The sequence below is a fragment of the Mandrillus leucophaeus genome, unplaced genomic scaffold (genome assembly GCF_000951045.1).
Source record: "Mandrillus leucophaeus isolate KB7577 unplaced genomic scaffold, Mleu.le_1.0 Scaffold516, whole genome shotgun sequence".
Lineage (NCBI taxonomy): Eukaryota > Metazoa > Chordata > Mammalia > Primates > Cercopithecidae > Mandrillus > Mandrillus leucophaeus.
The window spans coordinates 743,434-761,063 of record NW_012105542.1 but is presented as its reverse complement, the minus strand read 5'-3'; the positions used below and the strand labels follow the sequence as shown (position 1 = coordinate 761,063).

At 39.7% G+C, this 17,630-nt stretch overlaps 1 protein-coding gene across 1 annotated transcript in view; it reads left to right on the top strand.

Annotated features, from left to right (window-relative positions):
* Nucleotides 1-17,630, top strand: part of PTPRT (protein tyrosine phosphatase, receptor type, T) — a 724,687-nt gene that overhangs the window by 513,439 nt on the left and 193,618 nt on the right. The window contains exon 9 of the mRNA XM_011996484.1: nucleotides 8,049-8,085. Coding sequence (XP_011851874.1) covers nucleotides 8,049-8,085 — 37 coding nt within the window. The remainder of the gene's footprint in view (nucleotides 1-8,048; nucleotides 8,086-17,630) is intronic.

Here is a 17,630-nt window from a genome sequence, read left to right as displayed (position 1 = left end):
TGAGGTATTATGAAGTAGTATCAAGAAGACAGAGTACTGAAAATAAAGGAGTACTGCCAGTAGCTAAAACCAGACTCAGCATTGAGGACTGGAAGCAACCTTGGTAGGGTGGCCTGCCGGTTCTACCAAAGTGGCCTTTTCTACCCCATTCTCCATCATTTGATTGATGGGGAAATTGAGCCACAGAAAGGGACAGAGAGTTACCCAATATTGCTGCACTGGCAGAGTCTTGAGTAGAAGCATTTCTCAACAGAGCACAACAGTGAAGACATGATGTTCTACCCCAGGGTGATTTATACCTGCATGCAGATTTTAGTCTGGAGTGGGAAGTGGAGCATGGGTGAGGTTAAAATGATAAGGAAATGAAATTATGTTGTACTGTCCCAGAATATATTACAAACCTGGAATTAGGCTATAGTAGAGATCAAATAGAAAATACAGCTTTTTTTTTTTCCATTTCCCAGAGACTTATAATCTGAGAATAAATAAAGTGCTCATTTCCTTTTGTTGAGATGACTGGGAACTTTGGACATAGGCGCACTGGCCAGACCTCTCCTCTGATAGACATCAGAGTATCCAGAATATACCCCATTTGCTTGCTGACAATCCAGTCACTCAGAAGGTCAAGAGAGTGACTTAGGGCTTTGTTATTCTGTACCTAATTCTCACCAACAGAGACAAATTGATTATGGAATTAAAGTTGTTAGGAACTTAGAAAACAAACGTGTTGGCATCATGTTCGTCATTCAGGAAGACTTAAGCATATTGTTTTTTGCTTTTTGGTTCTTGGAAACCGGCTTTTAAACGTTTTGGGGTTGAGGGGTGATTTTAGGAAATGGCTCATTGTCCTGCACGAAACTGTGGAAGGGAAGATTATTCTAAGGAAAGTTAAAAACTTCTCACAAATGACACAATGTACAAGAGAAGACAGAATAAACCACTGCACTAATTTACAATCTCATCAACAGGGCATTCCCCTTTCTCTGCAACCTTGCCAACATCTGTTATGTTTTTGACTTTTTAATAATAGCCATTCTGACTGGTGTGCGATGATATCTTGTTTTGATTTGCATTTCTCTGATGATTAACAATGCTGAGCATTTTTTCTTGTTTGTTGGCAACTTACACGTCGTCTTTTGAGAAATGTCTGTTTGTGTCCTTTGCCCACTTTTTAATGAGGCTGTTTGGTTTTTCTCTTGCTGATTTGTTCAAGTTTCTTATAGATTCTGGATATTAGTCCTCTGTCAGATGCATAGTTTGCAAATATTTTCTCCTCTTCTGTAGGTTTACTCTGTTGATAGTTTTGTTTTTGTTTTTGTTTTGCTGTGCAGAAGCTCTTTAGTTTAATTAGGTTCCAATAGTCAATTTTTGTTTGTGTTTCATTTGCTTTTGAGGTCTCAGTCAAAAATTATTTGCTTAGGCCAATGACCAGAAGAGTATTTCGTAGGTTTTCTTCTAGGAATTTTATAGTTTGAGGTCTATGTTTAAGTCTTTAATCCATTTTGAATTAATTTTTATATGGTGAAAGGTAGTGATCCAGTTTCATTCGTCTAGCATATGGTTACCTGGTTTTCCCAGCATCGTTTTTTGAGTAGGGTGTCCTTTCTCCGTTGTTTATTTTTTTCATCTTTGTTGAAGATTGGTTGGTTGTAGGTGTGTGGCTTTACTTCTTTCCCTGTGGAAAGCAGTTTGGAGACTTAAAGAACTAAAAGCATTACCGCTATTTGACCCAGAAATCCCATTACTGGGTATATACCCAAAAGAAAAGTAACCATTCTACCAAAAGGAGACATGGACTTGTATGTTTATCACAGCACTATTCACAATCACAAAGACATGGAATCAGCCTAGGTGCCCATCGGTGGTGGGTTGGATAAAGAAAACATGGTTCATATGTACCGTGGAATACTATGCAGCCATAAAAAAGAATAAAACCATGTCCTTTGCAGCAACATGGATGTACCTGGAAGCCATTATCCTAAGCAAATTAGTGCAGAAGGAGAAAATCAAATGCCACATGTTCTGTCTTGTGAGAGCTAAACATTGGGTACACATGGACATAAAGATGGAAACAATAGACATTGGGGACTCCAAAAGCAGGGAAAGAGGGAGAGAGGCAAGGGTTGAAAAACTACATATTGGGTACTATGTTCATTTGTTCACTCTTTGGGTGATGGGTTCAATAGAAGCCCAAACGTCAGCTTTCCGTAATATATTCATGTAACAAAACCTGCACACCAACCCTCTGAATCTTCAAAAAAAACAAACAAAAAAAAAAAACCACTGCAGAATTCCTTTTATTGTGACACGTTTTACGAGAACATTCCCACAGAAAGCAGATTAATGTTCACGTTTGCAGGGAAGAAGTGACCAGAAGAAGCATGAGGGAAACTTTAGAGATGCTGGCAATGTTGAGTGTTTTGATCTGGGTGCTGGTCATAGGTGTGTTTTACTTGGTGAAAAATTTGTCAAACTGTGTTTAATTTAGTATACTCATCCGCATGTATGTTACACTTCAAATTAATTGTGCAACGATTATTAAGATTTAGTCTGTTTCCTTCAGGATGTATTTTTAAAAAGCTTAAATTTGCATGTTGTAACAAAAAATGCACTCTGCTTTATTTATTTAATATTCTCTTATGTGTATCCCATGTTATTACATGGCCTTCACAATCATTTTTGTTAACAGCTCCATAATATTCTACTGTGTAGATAGACCACAGTTTTCCTTTTGGAACTTTTTTCTTTTTGTGTTTTTAACGTATACTAATTGTAAATATCTATGGGGTACATAGTGATGTTTTGAGACATATAATGAATAGTGATCAGATCAAGGTAATTAGCATATTCATCATCTTGAATATTTACCATTTCTTCGTGTTGAGAACATTCAGTATCCTCTGTCTAGCTATTTGAAAGTATGTATTTTGCTTAACTATAGTCATCCTACAGGGCTACAGAACACTAGAACTTATTCCTTCTATCTAGCTCTAATCTTGTATCCTTCAACAAATCTTTCCCTTTCTCTCCCTCCCCTTCCTAACCTCTAGTATCTGCTGTCCTGCTTTTTACTTCTATGAGATCAACTTATTTTGGTTTCTACATATGAGTGAGAATACGAAGTATTTAACTTTCTATTTACCGCTTGTTTTCCTTACTGTAATGTCCTCTAGTTCCATTTATGTTGCCACAAATGATGGGATTTTATCCTTTTATGGCTGAATAGTACTCCATGTTGTATATATACCACATTTTCTTTATTCCTCTGGTTTTGGACACCTAGTTTGATACCCTGTTGTGGCTATTGTGAATAGTGCTGCAATGAACATGATGCAGATGTCTCCTCAATATACTAATTTATCTTCCTTTGGATAAGTATCCAGTAGTAAGATTGCTGGATCATATAATAGTTCTATTTGTAGTTTTTTTGAGGAGCCTCTATACTGTTCCCAATAGTGGCTTAACTAGTTTACATTCCCACCAACAGTGTATAAGAGTTCCCTTTTCCCCACATCCTCACCAACATTTGTTATTTATTTATTTATTTTTAATAGCCATCCTAACAAGGGTGAGATGATACCTCATGGTAGTTTTAATTGGCATGTCCCTGATGATTAGTGATATTGAGCATTTTAAAATATATTTGTTGGCCATTTGTGTATCTCCTTTTGAGAAATGTCTGTTCAGATCATTTGCCCATTCTTTTTTTAGTTGTATTTTTGTTTGCTGTTGAATTGTTTGAGTTCCTAGTATATTCTGAATATTAATTCCCTGAGGGATTAATAGTTTGCTGATACTTTCCTTCCATTCTGTAGGTTGCCTTTATACTCTGTTTATTGTTTCCTTTTCTGTACATAATTTTTTAGTTTTATATAATCCTACTTGTTTATTTTTATTTTCATTGCCTATACTTTTAAGGTCTTATTCATAAAATATTTTCCTAGATCAGTGTCATATGTTTGGTTTCAGACCATTTCCCTTATGTTTTCCTCTAGCAGTTTTATAGTTTCAAGTCTTACATTTATGTCTCTTACCCATTTTGAGTTGATTTTTATATAGGGTGAGAGATGGGGGTCTAGTTTCATTCTTCTGCATATGGATGATTGATTTTCCTAACACCATTTACTGAAGACACTGTCCTTTCCCCAGTGAGTGTTCTTGGTGACTTTGTCAAAAATAAGTTGACTGTAGATATGTGCATTAATTTTGGGGTTTTTAAAAATATTATTTCATTGGTTTATGTGTCTGTTTTTATGCCAGTACCATGCTGTTTTTGTTACTACAGCTTTGTAGTATATTTTAAAGTCTGTTAGTGTGAGGCCTCTAGCTTTGTTCTTTTTGCTCAGGACTGTTTTGGCTATTTGTGGTCTTTTGAGTTTTCATACAAATGTTGGGACTTCTTTCTATTTCTATAATGAATGCCATTGATATTTTGATGGAGATTACTTTGGAGAGTCTGATTATTTTACCAATAATAATTCTTCCAGTCCATGAGCATGGGATATCTTTCTACTTGTATCCTTTTCAATTTCTGCCAACAGTATTTTTGGTTTTTCTTGTAGAGGTCTTTTACCTCCTTGGTTAAATTGATTTCTAGTATTTTGTTACTTTTGGTAGTTATTGTAAATGAGATTCCCTTATCAATTCTTTTTTAGGTAGTTTATTGTTCATGTATAGAAACATTACTGATTTTTGTATTTTTTTAGGTAGTTTGTTGTTCATGTATAGAAACATTACTGATTTTTGTATGTTGATTTTGTATTCTGCAACTTTACTGAATTTGCTTAACAGTTCTAGGAGGGTTTTTTTGGTAAAGTTTTTGGGTTTTTCCCACACATAAGGTCATGTCATGTGCAGACAGAGACTCTTTGACTTTCTCCTTTTCAATTTGGATGCCCTTTAATTTTTCTCTTGCTCAATTGCGCTGGCTAGGATTTCCAGTACTGTGTTGAATAAGAGAGACCACAGCTTTCTTTGCCATGCCTGTGTGGTTAGACAGATACATCGCTCATGATTTTCACTTTTATAAAGAACACTGGAACCAACATCTTTGAATATAAAGCTTCATTTATATTTAAAGTTATTCCCTGAGAAAAGATTCTTAGATATCTAGACAGATAAGACTGAATTTCTTTAAAGTGAAGATACGTATTTACACCTTACTCTCAGCAGTATTAGCCTCATCAAACCTTTGCCCTCTGCTGTATTCGACAATCATGCACAGAATTGGCAAGTTTTCTAATATATTACTTTCAAAATCATTTTTTGTTGTTGTTGTATTACCAGGAAGTGGAAGATCATTCTAACCATCTACAGTCTGCTGGCACCTCTCCCAGTCTACACAATTTCTCAATGATAGTCATTGTGACACTGCACAATCATTTGCATGTCTTCCTCAGTGTTCTGGGTTTCATGCTTTATTTAACCATCTCAAGCTCTTTAAACCAAAACACAGAGTATGGTGCTGTTGGAATGGAAGCCAACAGGAGCTTAAAAGCTTTGTCCAAACATGAAAACAGAAATGAGTTTGCTCACTTTAATTGTCATATGCAAGATTTAACGTGTAACTTAAGCTTTTTGTACATCTCATTTAGAGCAATATCCTTTACTATTACTTTTTTTCTCCACCATTGTTCTTTTCTTTCATCTTCTGGGTATGTTCTTTTAAAAAACTTTGTTATTGAAACATAACATGCTTCAAATTTTGTGAGAAGATTTTATATGAATGATTCATATATTTGAACCATGACTTGTCATGTTTTTTAACATTTCTGAATTATCTACTTTATAAAAGGAAATAATTGTTTGTTTTAAAGAGAGACACTTTTAGTATTTACGAATAAGAAAACACTTGTTCCAAAGAACAAGTCATGTCAACCCAACCTTCTTTCTTTAAGACAGTCTTTGCACTGATTGGAGAAATGCAGTAGACAGAGTATCAGTGTCTAAAAGGAATGTGAACCTATTCTCAAGCTCAATGCATAAGCAGTTTATGATATTAGTTCAGATTCTGATTAACAGATGAATGTCAACCTGGAAGAAGGAATCTAGGACATGTCATAAGGTTCTACCATTGACATTATCCAGATTGTTACTTATATTAATGATCTGGATGAAATTAAAGAAAAAATTGATTTCTAAAATTTTTCAGCTTGTGGAGACTGTAATGATGGGTTGTAGTACTTGGATCAGTTGAAAAAGATGGAAATTGTAGTGGTAAATATGACTCTGTACTTGGGTTTCAAAAATAGAGTCACACTCGTACATGTAGAGGCAGACTTATAACCAATACTTTTATTTTTGCTTAGGGGAGATGGATAAACACTAAGATGTTGCCTATGTTAATGGAAGCCCAATATAAGTAAGGATAATAGTGATAGTCTAGATAATCATATATCAATAAGAACATGTATAGACTGCTGTTTTGTGTTCTAGTCACTGCACATTAAGAGGACAAAGTGGTGTTTGTCCTAGAATGAGCAGCTAGGATAGCTCGAAAGACTTGAACTCTTACAATATGAGGAACTGATGAAGAAGAATGTTTATGAGCCTGAGAACCATATTTCATTATCCAGACCTCTTTTTTACACAAGCAAAAGCAGACTTTCTGTGCCTTCTGAGGAAGAGAATGAAGACTATTGGCGATAACTATGAGATTAATTATGGGGAGTCATACTTGGACGTAATAGAAGTGATCGTTTCCAGCATTGCTAGTTGGAATAGAATCTACTGTAGATATTGTCATGTCTTCTCTACTTCTGGATACATGGGAGGATTCCATTTCCCCATCTCACTAAAATTAGGCATGGCCATTATTAGGTTCTAGCCAATAAAACATGCATAGAACTGAAAGTGTCGCTTCTGATTCAAAGCATTTGATTGATAGTGCTTTACTCATTAGCACTCTTTCTCCCGTTGGGTTACAATGGACATACCAGCTATGATCTCTGAGTGGTTACAATGGTCAGAATGTCTCCCAATCACCCCCACTCCCACCCCTTAGACTCAGCCACACACCTACATTGGACAGGTAGTTTGAATGGAAAATAAACCTTTGCTATTTTTAACCACTGAAGTTCATGGGTTTTATTATGGCCTCCTAACCTTTTCTATCCTGATTGCCACCACTGCCTTCAAGATGCAGTGGTTCTTTGTGAATGAGCTGCAGCAAGACAAGAATTGGATTATTGACAGATTTTTGGTTCAGCAACTCACATACTTGCATTCTTTGCATTTTACTTTTATTGCTACACTGAATTCAGACTGTTGTTGGGGGTATAATTTAGTCAACTGGAATTTTCAACTGGCTCCAGGACCTCCTGAAAGATGAATCCCAGTAAAATGGGCAGAGATAATTCTCTTCCTAAGCACACTTCATTAACTCCACTGCGTGCCCAGCAACATCACACATTTATGGATCCTTTTTACTTTGGAAACAGCTAACAACAACTAGATAGTTCACCTGGCAAAGATTCTATTGCCACACACATTATTTATGAAGGCTGCGAGGCCCACACAAGAGCTCAGGGGAAAAGTAACTTTTGAACATGAACTTTGCAGTTTGAGTTTGGCACGTTTCATATAGACTGAACTATTGCCAAGTATCTCTTCATTCTATGCATCTAGATGCACTATTGCTGGTAACAAAGTTTCCCAAGGATGCCCTGCTTCCATCTGCTCAGTCATGCAACTGAACAAAGCACACTGCATACCCCAGGTACCCACTAAGTGTTATTGTTGAAGATGATGAGTGCTAGGAATTATCTGATATGTTTATAAAGTGGTTTTGTCTGGGAAAGAGGTTTATGAGATGGTAGGAGCCAGGAAGTGAACTGAATAACATATGTACCTACCCTGAGAAAAAAATTAAAAAATGGAATTAAAAGGTGATCCGATGGGGGAAAAAATGGAAAGGGCAAATTTAAAATTATAATTAAAAATACATATGCATGCATATATATGCAAATATATATGTGTATTTGTCTTTATATAATAATTTTACATAATTCACAGCTAATTAATTGCCACCTCATTTTTGTTGTTCACAGGAGACCAAAATCAACTGTGTTCGTCTGGCTACAAAAGGTATGTTGGCATCTGCTTGTCTGTCTTCACCTGTTCTTCAATCATTTAAGTGTTTCTTTCTAGCCACACAGAGAAAGGTTAGGCAACAATAACTCAAAACCAGAAAGAATTGTTATTTTCACTGGAGTCATTTGCATCTAGAACCTACCTTCTAGGGTGTATATTAGTAGCGCAGTGCGTAAAACAGAGTAAAAGTTTAAAACATATTTACCGAATGGATGGATGGGTGGATGAATCTATATAAGGATGGACTGGTACATTGATCAGTGGAATGATGGATATAAATTTGCTCAAATATTCTTTTCATATATGTTTTTCTTATATTTAGGTCTATGTTTATGTGGGTATTTTTCAAGCATGTCTATTAGACCCATCTACTGAGTTTTGTACTTCGTTCAATTGGTACACGGCTTTCAAAAATGAGGTGATTAGTACTGGGGCCTTTAGTAATAAGAAGACAAATGCTGCATTATTATGTAGTTGGCATTTTCAACACTTATCCCCGAAACTAAGGCAGCATTGTTCAGGCTCATCACTTTTGTTTTCCTAATTATAATTGAATTGCCTGGCTCTTTCAATTGGTACATGTTTCTGTTTATTACTCTTTTTAAAAAACAAAATCAATGAATCGTTCGCTATCATTTAACCTATTACAGGGTTGAATAGTTAGAAATCAGATTTATCTTTTTGTTACAGAGTTGATGTTTTTAACAGCAAACCTCCCCATACACACACACAAAAATTGGACAATTCTACTCTGTTCCCTGAATTTACTGACGGCATATATAGTTTCATAGACTGCTTCCAAGGAGATAAAAGTTGTAAACATAAGTAGGCATGTACTCATAGATGTAAAGTACAGACAAAAGTGATGACCCAAGTATGTATGTGTATATGTGTAAATATATAGACACATGCACAATGGACAAAACCACACAGAGGAACATACACACACATGTGGGCAGAGTGGGGAGAAAAAGAGAGAAAAAAATCTACAGCTACTTGACAAAATGTGCACCAAGACCCATCACGCATGACTTTTATAACTTTGAATAAAATCAACCCAATATTTAAGCACCAGAGAGAAGATGCAGGAGGAAGAAGAAAACAGAAGCATTAGGGCTCCCAGTGATAAGAAGTCACCCCAATTTCACATAAGTCACAGAGGGTGGCATGTCCCTAACTTGTTCCCTCTCAGGAACTCAGGCTCCTGGATGGAAAGAGATAAAATACTCTCTGCGAGGCAAGGAGAATTGATGGCCTGCAAACAAAAGTGACACAAATCACAGGTCTTGGCAGACTTTTCCACTGAAGAAAACAGATAATGTAGAAGGAAGAGCACCATCAATTGGGTAGCACTAGGGCTCTAGACAGCAGTCGGGATAGCTGGGTTTCTGCAGCCTGCTTTAAAGCAGCTGTAGCGGGAAGGAAATTCACAGACAAACCTCCTTCACTGTGGTATGCTCTATGGTTCCTCAGTGGCTTTTGACTCATAGACCAGGAGAGATGGATGCAATGGATCTGCACTCCATGGGGTAGGCGGGATTCTAAGGACACCCTCTGGGATGTAAGCTCTATGAAAGGGTAGCTGCCTGGGTCATAATTTCTGAACTGAGAATTGAAAACGTGAGGCCTGACAAGCAGTAGGAACATACGGGGACAGTGGGAGAATCTCTAAAACTATACTCTCCTGAAAACTTCAGGACTGCAGTCCTCAGAGGCATAGAAGCCCACCCTGCTGGGCTTCTCTAGAGTTGCATTGCTGATGTGCAAGAGAATTGCAGTGACATTTAAAGAACCAGACAGAAGAGTTCTCTCCCTCTCCTTAGCATAAGGGCTTCCCCTCTTGCCTGAGCTTTAGGTTACCATCTTTTGCCATCTTTCCTTAAGTGAATGGAGTGTGTATGCAGGTAAAGTGAGCATGTGTGAAAGGACAGGAATGCATGAATGAGTGTGAATGCCCGGCTGTCCAAGCCCAGGCAGGCTTCTGAGAGGTCAGCGTATTGGGGAATCTGAGCATCCACATCCTGGTTTTCTAATTCGGTGAGATCCAACACTTGAGCCCAAAGAAATGGGGCTCCAGTGGCACTTGGGAATGGGGCAGAGAACCAGATAGTACAGAATGCCAGTTGGACACTGTTCAGTTATCCCCTCTCACCACATCAGGTTAGAAGGATGCTTGGGGAGCGTAGGACAAAGGGAAGCAGACCTGTGTTTGATGAGTGTCTACTTGGTGCCTGGTACTATGCTTAGAGTATCGAGGGTTGATTAAAGGCAAACCCTATCTATTATAAATCTGTCTACTGCCTGTGAGGAGTTTGTATCAAGAACGTAAAGCTGGGAATCAATATTCTGTTTATCCCATCCCTTCCTGACCACCTGGATCAAATTTCCTCTAGGCAGACTTGCTGAAAACAGTATTCTTTTTAACAGAGGAAGATACTGAGAATCCCACAGACTTTGGAAGGATACAAAGTCCCAGAGATGGGTCATCAGTCTCCCCCAAGGCTCTTCCCTCTCTCTGTCATCATGGCATCTGCTTCATGGGTCTAATGGAAGGCATCCAGACCCTGAAGTTCATATGTCAGACTCGAGGCCAGTACTCTGGTGATGAAGCAACTTGCTGCTGTCTGGTCCCTGACCCGGGAGAGTCCAGCCAGTGTCTATGACCAGATGGTTGCCAGTTGTAACAGCCCTAAGCACTCATTCAGTATCATTCTAACTTGACCCCAAGCCTAGTGCCCCTTACACAAGAATATTAGACACACACCTGGCTCCAGTGTGTGTCTCCAACCCTTTCCTTTCTGTAACGTTGCTACTAGTAACTCGATCTAATTTAGTACTGCCCAGCTTGGAGGGTTGCAAAGTAATGGACCTGTATTAGTTTCCTGTGGCTGCTGTAACAAAGTCCTACAAATTGGTTGGCTTACATAACACAAATTTATTTTCTCATAGTTCTGGAGGTCCAAAGTCTGAAATCAAGGTGTCTGCATACTTTGTTCCTTCTGAGTATTGTGAGGAAGAATCTGTTCTATGTGTGTCTCTTAGCTTCTGGTGGTTTGCTGGCAAATCTTTGGCATTTCTTGGCTTTTGGAAGCACCACTCTGATCACTGCCTTACCATCACATGACATTCTCCTTGTGTGCTTGACTGTGTTCAAAATTCCCCTTTTTATGAGGTTACTACCACCTAATCCAATAAGGACATTTGATTAGGGTAGCAAAAAGCAAGGGAATTGCCTTGAATATAAGAGCTAAAAGACATTTTGAGCACTTTGCTTGATACACTCTAGACCTGGGAATCGATCTGATCAGAGCCATAGAGAGAAAACTGCAACCAGTAGGTAAACAGGCATTAAGTGATGGTTTGGATTTAAAACTATTATTCAGACTCTGAAAGGAAGACAATAGAAAGCCACAGAGCAAAAAAGAGCAATTTAAAAGTCAGGTTTTGTTCTTATCATTAAAACAGGAAATGTTAGAAAGGGTGAGTGAGCAGGGGAATCATTTAGAACCATTAACAGTGTATAGCCTTCCTTTGGAAGATGAGGGATGGGCTCAACATAGGCAGCAGATTGAAGATGTTAGCCACAGGTGCTCAAGGTGATCCTTGAGAAAATGGAGCATGTGGAAGCTTGGGGTAGGGACTTAGACTTCAGAGGTGCTAATGCTCAAGTAGAGAGAAAATAACCCTTCCCATGGGAGGTACATTATCCCATCTGGTAGAAGATGCCCCAGACTGCAGCTGCTAAAGGAGGTACCCAAGTATCTCAATTCATGTCCTCTGGCTGAGACAGAGCAGGCCAAGGGAAAATTGTTTCTGACCTAGTCGTTCAATTCTAGAACTACATTGGTCAATCCCCCTTTGAGAAACTGATGCCCAGTTCCATCCAAGTTCTCTTACCCATTGATGTTCTGTCTTCCTAATTCTCCCCGTGACTCCCTTCCTGCACTCATCTGTTCATTTTGCTACTTTTTCTTACCCACAGGCCTTACTCCACTAGTCTTGTCTGCATGATCTGACCCCTTCCTCTCTCCAGCCTCCTCTAAGCTTCTATCCTTTTATTATTGTATTACACTCTGGCATGCTGGTCTTCTTTCAGTTCTTCAAGCACATCAAACTCCTCCCAAGCTTGGGGCCTTTGCTCATCTTGCTCTCTCTCAGAAATGCTTTGGCTTCCATATGTGTCTCCTTAACAGATAAATATGTTAACAGATAAGTATCTTTAAGATGGCATCTTAAACCTTACATCCTCAGAAGACCATCCTGACCTCTATTTTAATGTATATCCCCAACTTTCCACTCTCACTAAACCCTGTACTTTTCTTTCATAGCACTCATCACAACTTACAAATACATATATATATGTGTGTGTGTGTGTGTGTATATATATAGTCTGCTTACATGTTTAATGTCTATCTCCCTGCTAGACTCTAAGTGACGTAAGTGCAAAGACTGTGCTTATTTTGAGCACTGTTGTATTATTCCCAGATCTTAGCATATACTGGTACTCAATGAAATGCATTGGATGAACAAATGGATGGGTGGGTGGATGGATGGATGGATGGATGGATAAACGGATGGATGAGTGGATGACTAACAGGTCATTATTCTTCCATGGCTTCATTTTTTTCAAACGCAAGTTACATGTCAGGATTGTTCTCTTAAAGGGTAGGAGTAAAAGTGACAGAGGTAAAGGGTCCACTATGGGATCTGCAATCCGCACTAACAAGAAGGCCAGCCAGTCTCTGTTTCTGTTCCTGCTGTGATAGGGATCTCTCTACCCACCACAGAGCTGCTTCACACTTTGGACACGTCAGTTTGAGAGGGCTTCTGTGTTATGAGTCCAAACTGGCTCCCTATTATTTTCCTGCCCATCAGTTCTTGAAGTCAAACGGATTCTGTCTACCATTTCTCCTTCCAGAAAATGACATTTGCTTCCTCTGACCTGTTCCTCCTGCCTTGGTTAGGGTCAGGAAGGTGCATGCTTGCTTCTTTCCATTGGGTGGAACCACTCTGGCTGCCAGCAGGCAGCAGCACTCCTGTCTTGTCTCTGGCGCCAGCCGTCAAGGGAACACAGCTGGCTCTGCAGACTCCCGCTGGGTGCGCCCGAGTGGCAGTTAGAAAAATCAGCTTTGATTTGATTTGCAAACTGAGCCGAGTCATTGAGACAAAATAAACCCGGAAACCCATAAAGCCATTTGCAGAGTTGCTTTGCAGAAGACAGCCACAGTTTTAATCTAGTAAACACTCTCTAACGATCCCATTAAAACAACCCCCTTGGAGTGGGTGCTGAAAGCTGAACTCCAGAATAATGAAACATGGGATGAGGGGCCAGTGTCACCAGTAGTTTTGTTCTGCTTGGTAGCAGCTATGGACTAACGCCATTGTTCCAACAGTGATAGGCAAGAGGTTTGGGCGCTGGTCTTTTGTAAATATGCCTTCTTTTCATAAGAGCTAAGCCTGAGGTAAAGCATTTCACCGGCATTTTCCTCTCCTCTCTCCATAATGAATTCTCACTCCTGCAGGGACCAGCAGGGACACTACATAGCCATTTTTCAGTGAGATGCTCTCATTTTACAGATGCTAAGACTGGGGCCCAGAGGAGCAGTGATGTGTCCATGCCTTGTTTATCCACAGAATCACAACCACAGGTGGTGTGAGAATCCTCTGCTATCAGCAGGCAATGCCCACTCCCATTGATACAAGCCTATGTGGAAGATTCTGTTTTATACAAAAAGCTTCCTTGAGAGGTTGCATGGAATAATTGGAAACTAGAAACACCTGGATTCAAATCCTGTCCCCCAAAATTTAGCTGTTAGACCTTGGACAAGTCAGTTAAAATCTACAAATCTGTCCCTTAACTTTTAAGCCTGAGATCAGTAGTCCTTTCTACCGAGTATTCATGAACATAATATATAATTATATATATAATATATTTTATATATATGTATGTGTCCTTCTTTTTTTCTTCCTTACTTTCTGAGTCTCTAATGTGGGACTTGGAGACCCAGACCTACTCAGCACAGATCCTCTCTTCGGTTCTCTAAGGAAAAAGCCAAAGCCTAGACTCTAGTCACTGCTTGTACATTTCTACAAATCAGCCATTTGTCAAATGGATACTGGCCAGATCCAAAGTGAAGAAACTGAGAGGGGACAGGAGTGATGTTGGCCTCACTTTTCAGCACTTGACCTTTCCATTGATAGGTTGTTGTCTCTAGATGAGATCCTGCACAGCAATAGTATTCTTTTATGGACATGTATAGGATTGTGGTCATCCCTTTTCTAGCCTTGACTGTGACACTGTCCTTTCTTCATCACCTGCCTAGCAATTTCGGGAGGGACCCAGGAGCACAGCATGTCCAAATCTAGCTAGAGCAACCAGAGTAGGGGTCATAATGGGGAATCACTTGTGAGAGGAAAGACTCCAGTGAGATAGTCTATTGGAAAACTCTTGATTGTTGTTCAGTCTTTATACATCTTGTCAAACTTTTGGAGGTGAAAGCTCAGACTGTGTGGCTGGAGGGTTTGGGCAGGGCAATGCTATTCTTCCCAAGCTGAGTCCCATGAGATACATTTTCCAGGATTAGGACCCTCAGAGTTACGTGAGTGTAACAAGTTCTTATTGATTTGTGTCCCCCTTTGCTCTCACCCACTGTCTTCTAGGTCCTAAAATGTCAATGGAAAAATATGGATTTTCCTAAAGGTTTTGCAAAAAGGTGGAGGAAGAGAACTATCTCACAAGTACACATAAAATAGCCTACAGATGACCTTTAAATATCCCAACCCTTTCTTTAATATTTTTCTTGCTACAACAGCTGGCACATCTCTCTCACCTTTTGCTTTCCCTCTTAGCTACGCTCTAGATGTGCTCGAACTTCCCCCACCACATACACCCTTTCCATACCCCACTTCCACACCCCACTCAGGAAGACAACAGCTGGTGTGACAGAGTTCAGAAAAACAAGTGAGGACTAACTCTTGCCATTCAAGCATGTACCTTGGGAGTTCCAATCCATCTTTCTCAATTAGAAATAAGAATTATCTACTCAAGATCTGAGATACCTGAGCTGACTTGATCACAAGTCTGTTATTGCAAAGCAGTTGCATCTTCTAAAGGGAAAATGGGGACTTTTACAATTGGGAGTCAGGGAAGGAACACATTTGGGGTAGGCAGGAGACAGAGGTAATAAATAAAGAGAACAAAGCTCATTGGAGATTTTAAACCCCATTGATGGGATCTCAATGTAATGTTTGAAGGGAGATTAAAAGGGGATTGCAAAAATTAACCACCTATTGTGTGCCAGTCACAGGGCTTTGTGTGCTGACACAAGGCTGCAGTGTGATGATAGAAGTAAAACCTGGCATTTAGGACACACTAAATAAATAGCGGTCATCGTTATTACTTAACGATGGGCCAAATAGGCTCAAGGGGTTAAATAAAGAACTCAACTTTCCTCTGAATTGGAAATCAGATCTGATTCCATCGTACCACTTCGAATCTTATTAATGCCATAGACAGGTGAGATTCCTGGACCACTGACAGGATGCTCTGTGTCCTACCTATTTGTTAACCTCTTCCCATGCCTCTTTTCTAGTAATAATTGATAATAGAATATTTAGCATGTGATGGTCTTTGGCCTGTCTCCAGGAGTATTCAAGCTAAATCCTGGAGCAGAAGGTGAGGTGGCCCAAGAAATCCTCGACTTTCTTCACTTCTACAACATATTGAAGCTAATAAACCGAGAAATTAGTTTGTCTTCAGGGTTGTCTGCTCCAGGGCCATCTGCAGCCCAGCAGCATCTCTCTGCACTCAACAATGATTGCTTTAGAAGGGACAAGAGTCAGAAGGGAAGTCTGAGGCATTCAGCATTCTGAGCTCCTTCTTTGCAGGCTGACACACACACACACACACACACACACACTGAACAGGGCCTGAAAACAGTAAAGAGAGAAGGGTAATGAATCCTCAAGTAAAACCTGATGTGGTCAGGGGACCAGGTGATACAGGAGAAAGCAAGAGACCTCTACCTCTTCTCCAACCGGATTAGTCAGGCTAGGCTAGGCTTTGCTGCCATGACAAGCTAATACCCAACTCCCAGGAGCTTAATACCACAAAGGCATATTTGTTGCTATGCCATCTAGATTATATGTGGTCTCAAGGAACCCCTCAGCAGGGGAAGAGAAAGCATGGAAGTGGTAACTTGGATCTTAAATATGTCACTTGGAAATGACTCACGCCACTTCCACTTACATGGCCTTGATGAGAGTTAGTCATATGATAACAGCACAACTGTAAGTTGACTGGAACTCTTTCCTGTGCCCAAAGAGAGATGGACCAGACACTGGTAAACATGAGACATCTCTAGAACCATATACGTAAATAGGACCTTTTTCTGTTTCTACCTCCTTTTGTGTTTTGCTGAGATCCATGATCCATCCCACTATATGCTGCCTACCAACTAGAAAAATCTCTCCCCCTTCCTGCACTTATCCAGCTGTCCCTCTGTTCCTACCCCAGGGAGCTCAGCATTACTGCTCTGCACAGCATGGGTTGTAGACCCAGAGGGTGGAGTGGGGAGGCACCTCCTCTAGGCCTACCAACCCAACTAAGGCTTTAACTCTTTTCCATTTGATCCTCAAAATGACTTCATGAGATAATTATTACCTCCACTTTACAAGTGGAGAAACTAAAATTTAGAAATGTATGTAATTTTCCAAACGACACAGCTATTGAGTGAAAAATACCAAATCAGACTTTCATGTATTCATTTACTTTTCAGTAAGCATGTATTGAGTACAACTTAGTATTAATATGTAATCCCACATTCCCTAGTGGTTGAAAACATCATCTTTAGATTTGGATGGTGTTTGATTCTAGGTAGGAAAAGGTACTAAACTACTCTGTGTCTCTGTTTCCCCACCTATAAACCAATGACAATAACACCACTTACGGCCAGGTGCAGTGGCTCACACCTGTAATCCCAGCACTTTGGAAGACCGAGGCGGGTGGATCACCTGAGGACAGGAGTTCGAGACCAGCCTGACCAACAGGAGAAGCCCTGTCTCTACTAAAAATACAAAATTAGCTTGGCATGGTGGCGCATGCCTGTAATCTCAGCTACTCGGGAGGCTGAGGCAGGAGAATCGCTTGAACCTGGCAGGTAGAGGTTGCCGTGAGCCGAGATCATGCCATTGCGCTCCAGCCTGGGCAACAAGCATGAAACCCCTTCTCAAAAATAAATAAATAAATAAGTAAAATCACTTACTTCACAGGGCTAATGTAAGAATTTCATGAGCAAATGTATCAAAGTACTTAATATGATACCTGGCTCATAAGAAACACTCAACAAATAGTAGCTCATGGGAAAACTAACCAATAAATATAAGTCCAATAAGGGCTGTGGTCAATGCAAAATCAGGATGTCCCTGGTGGGCAAGAAGGGAGACATAAATCAACTTAGGGTATCCTATTTCAGAATGCATGATCACTAAGATAAGGTTTGAAAGAAGAGTGACAATTACCGTGTTGAACAAGGTTGGAA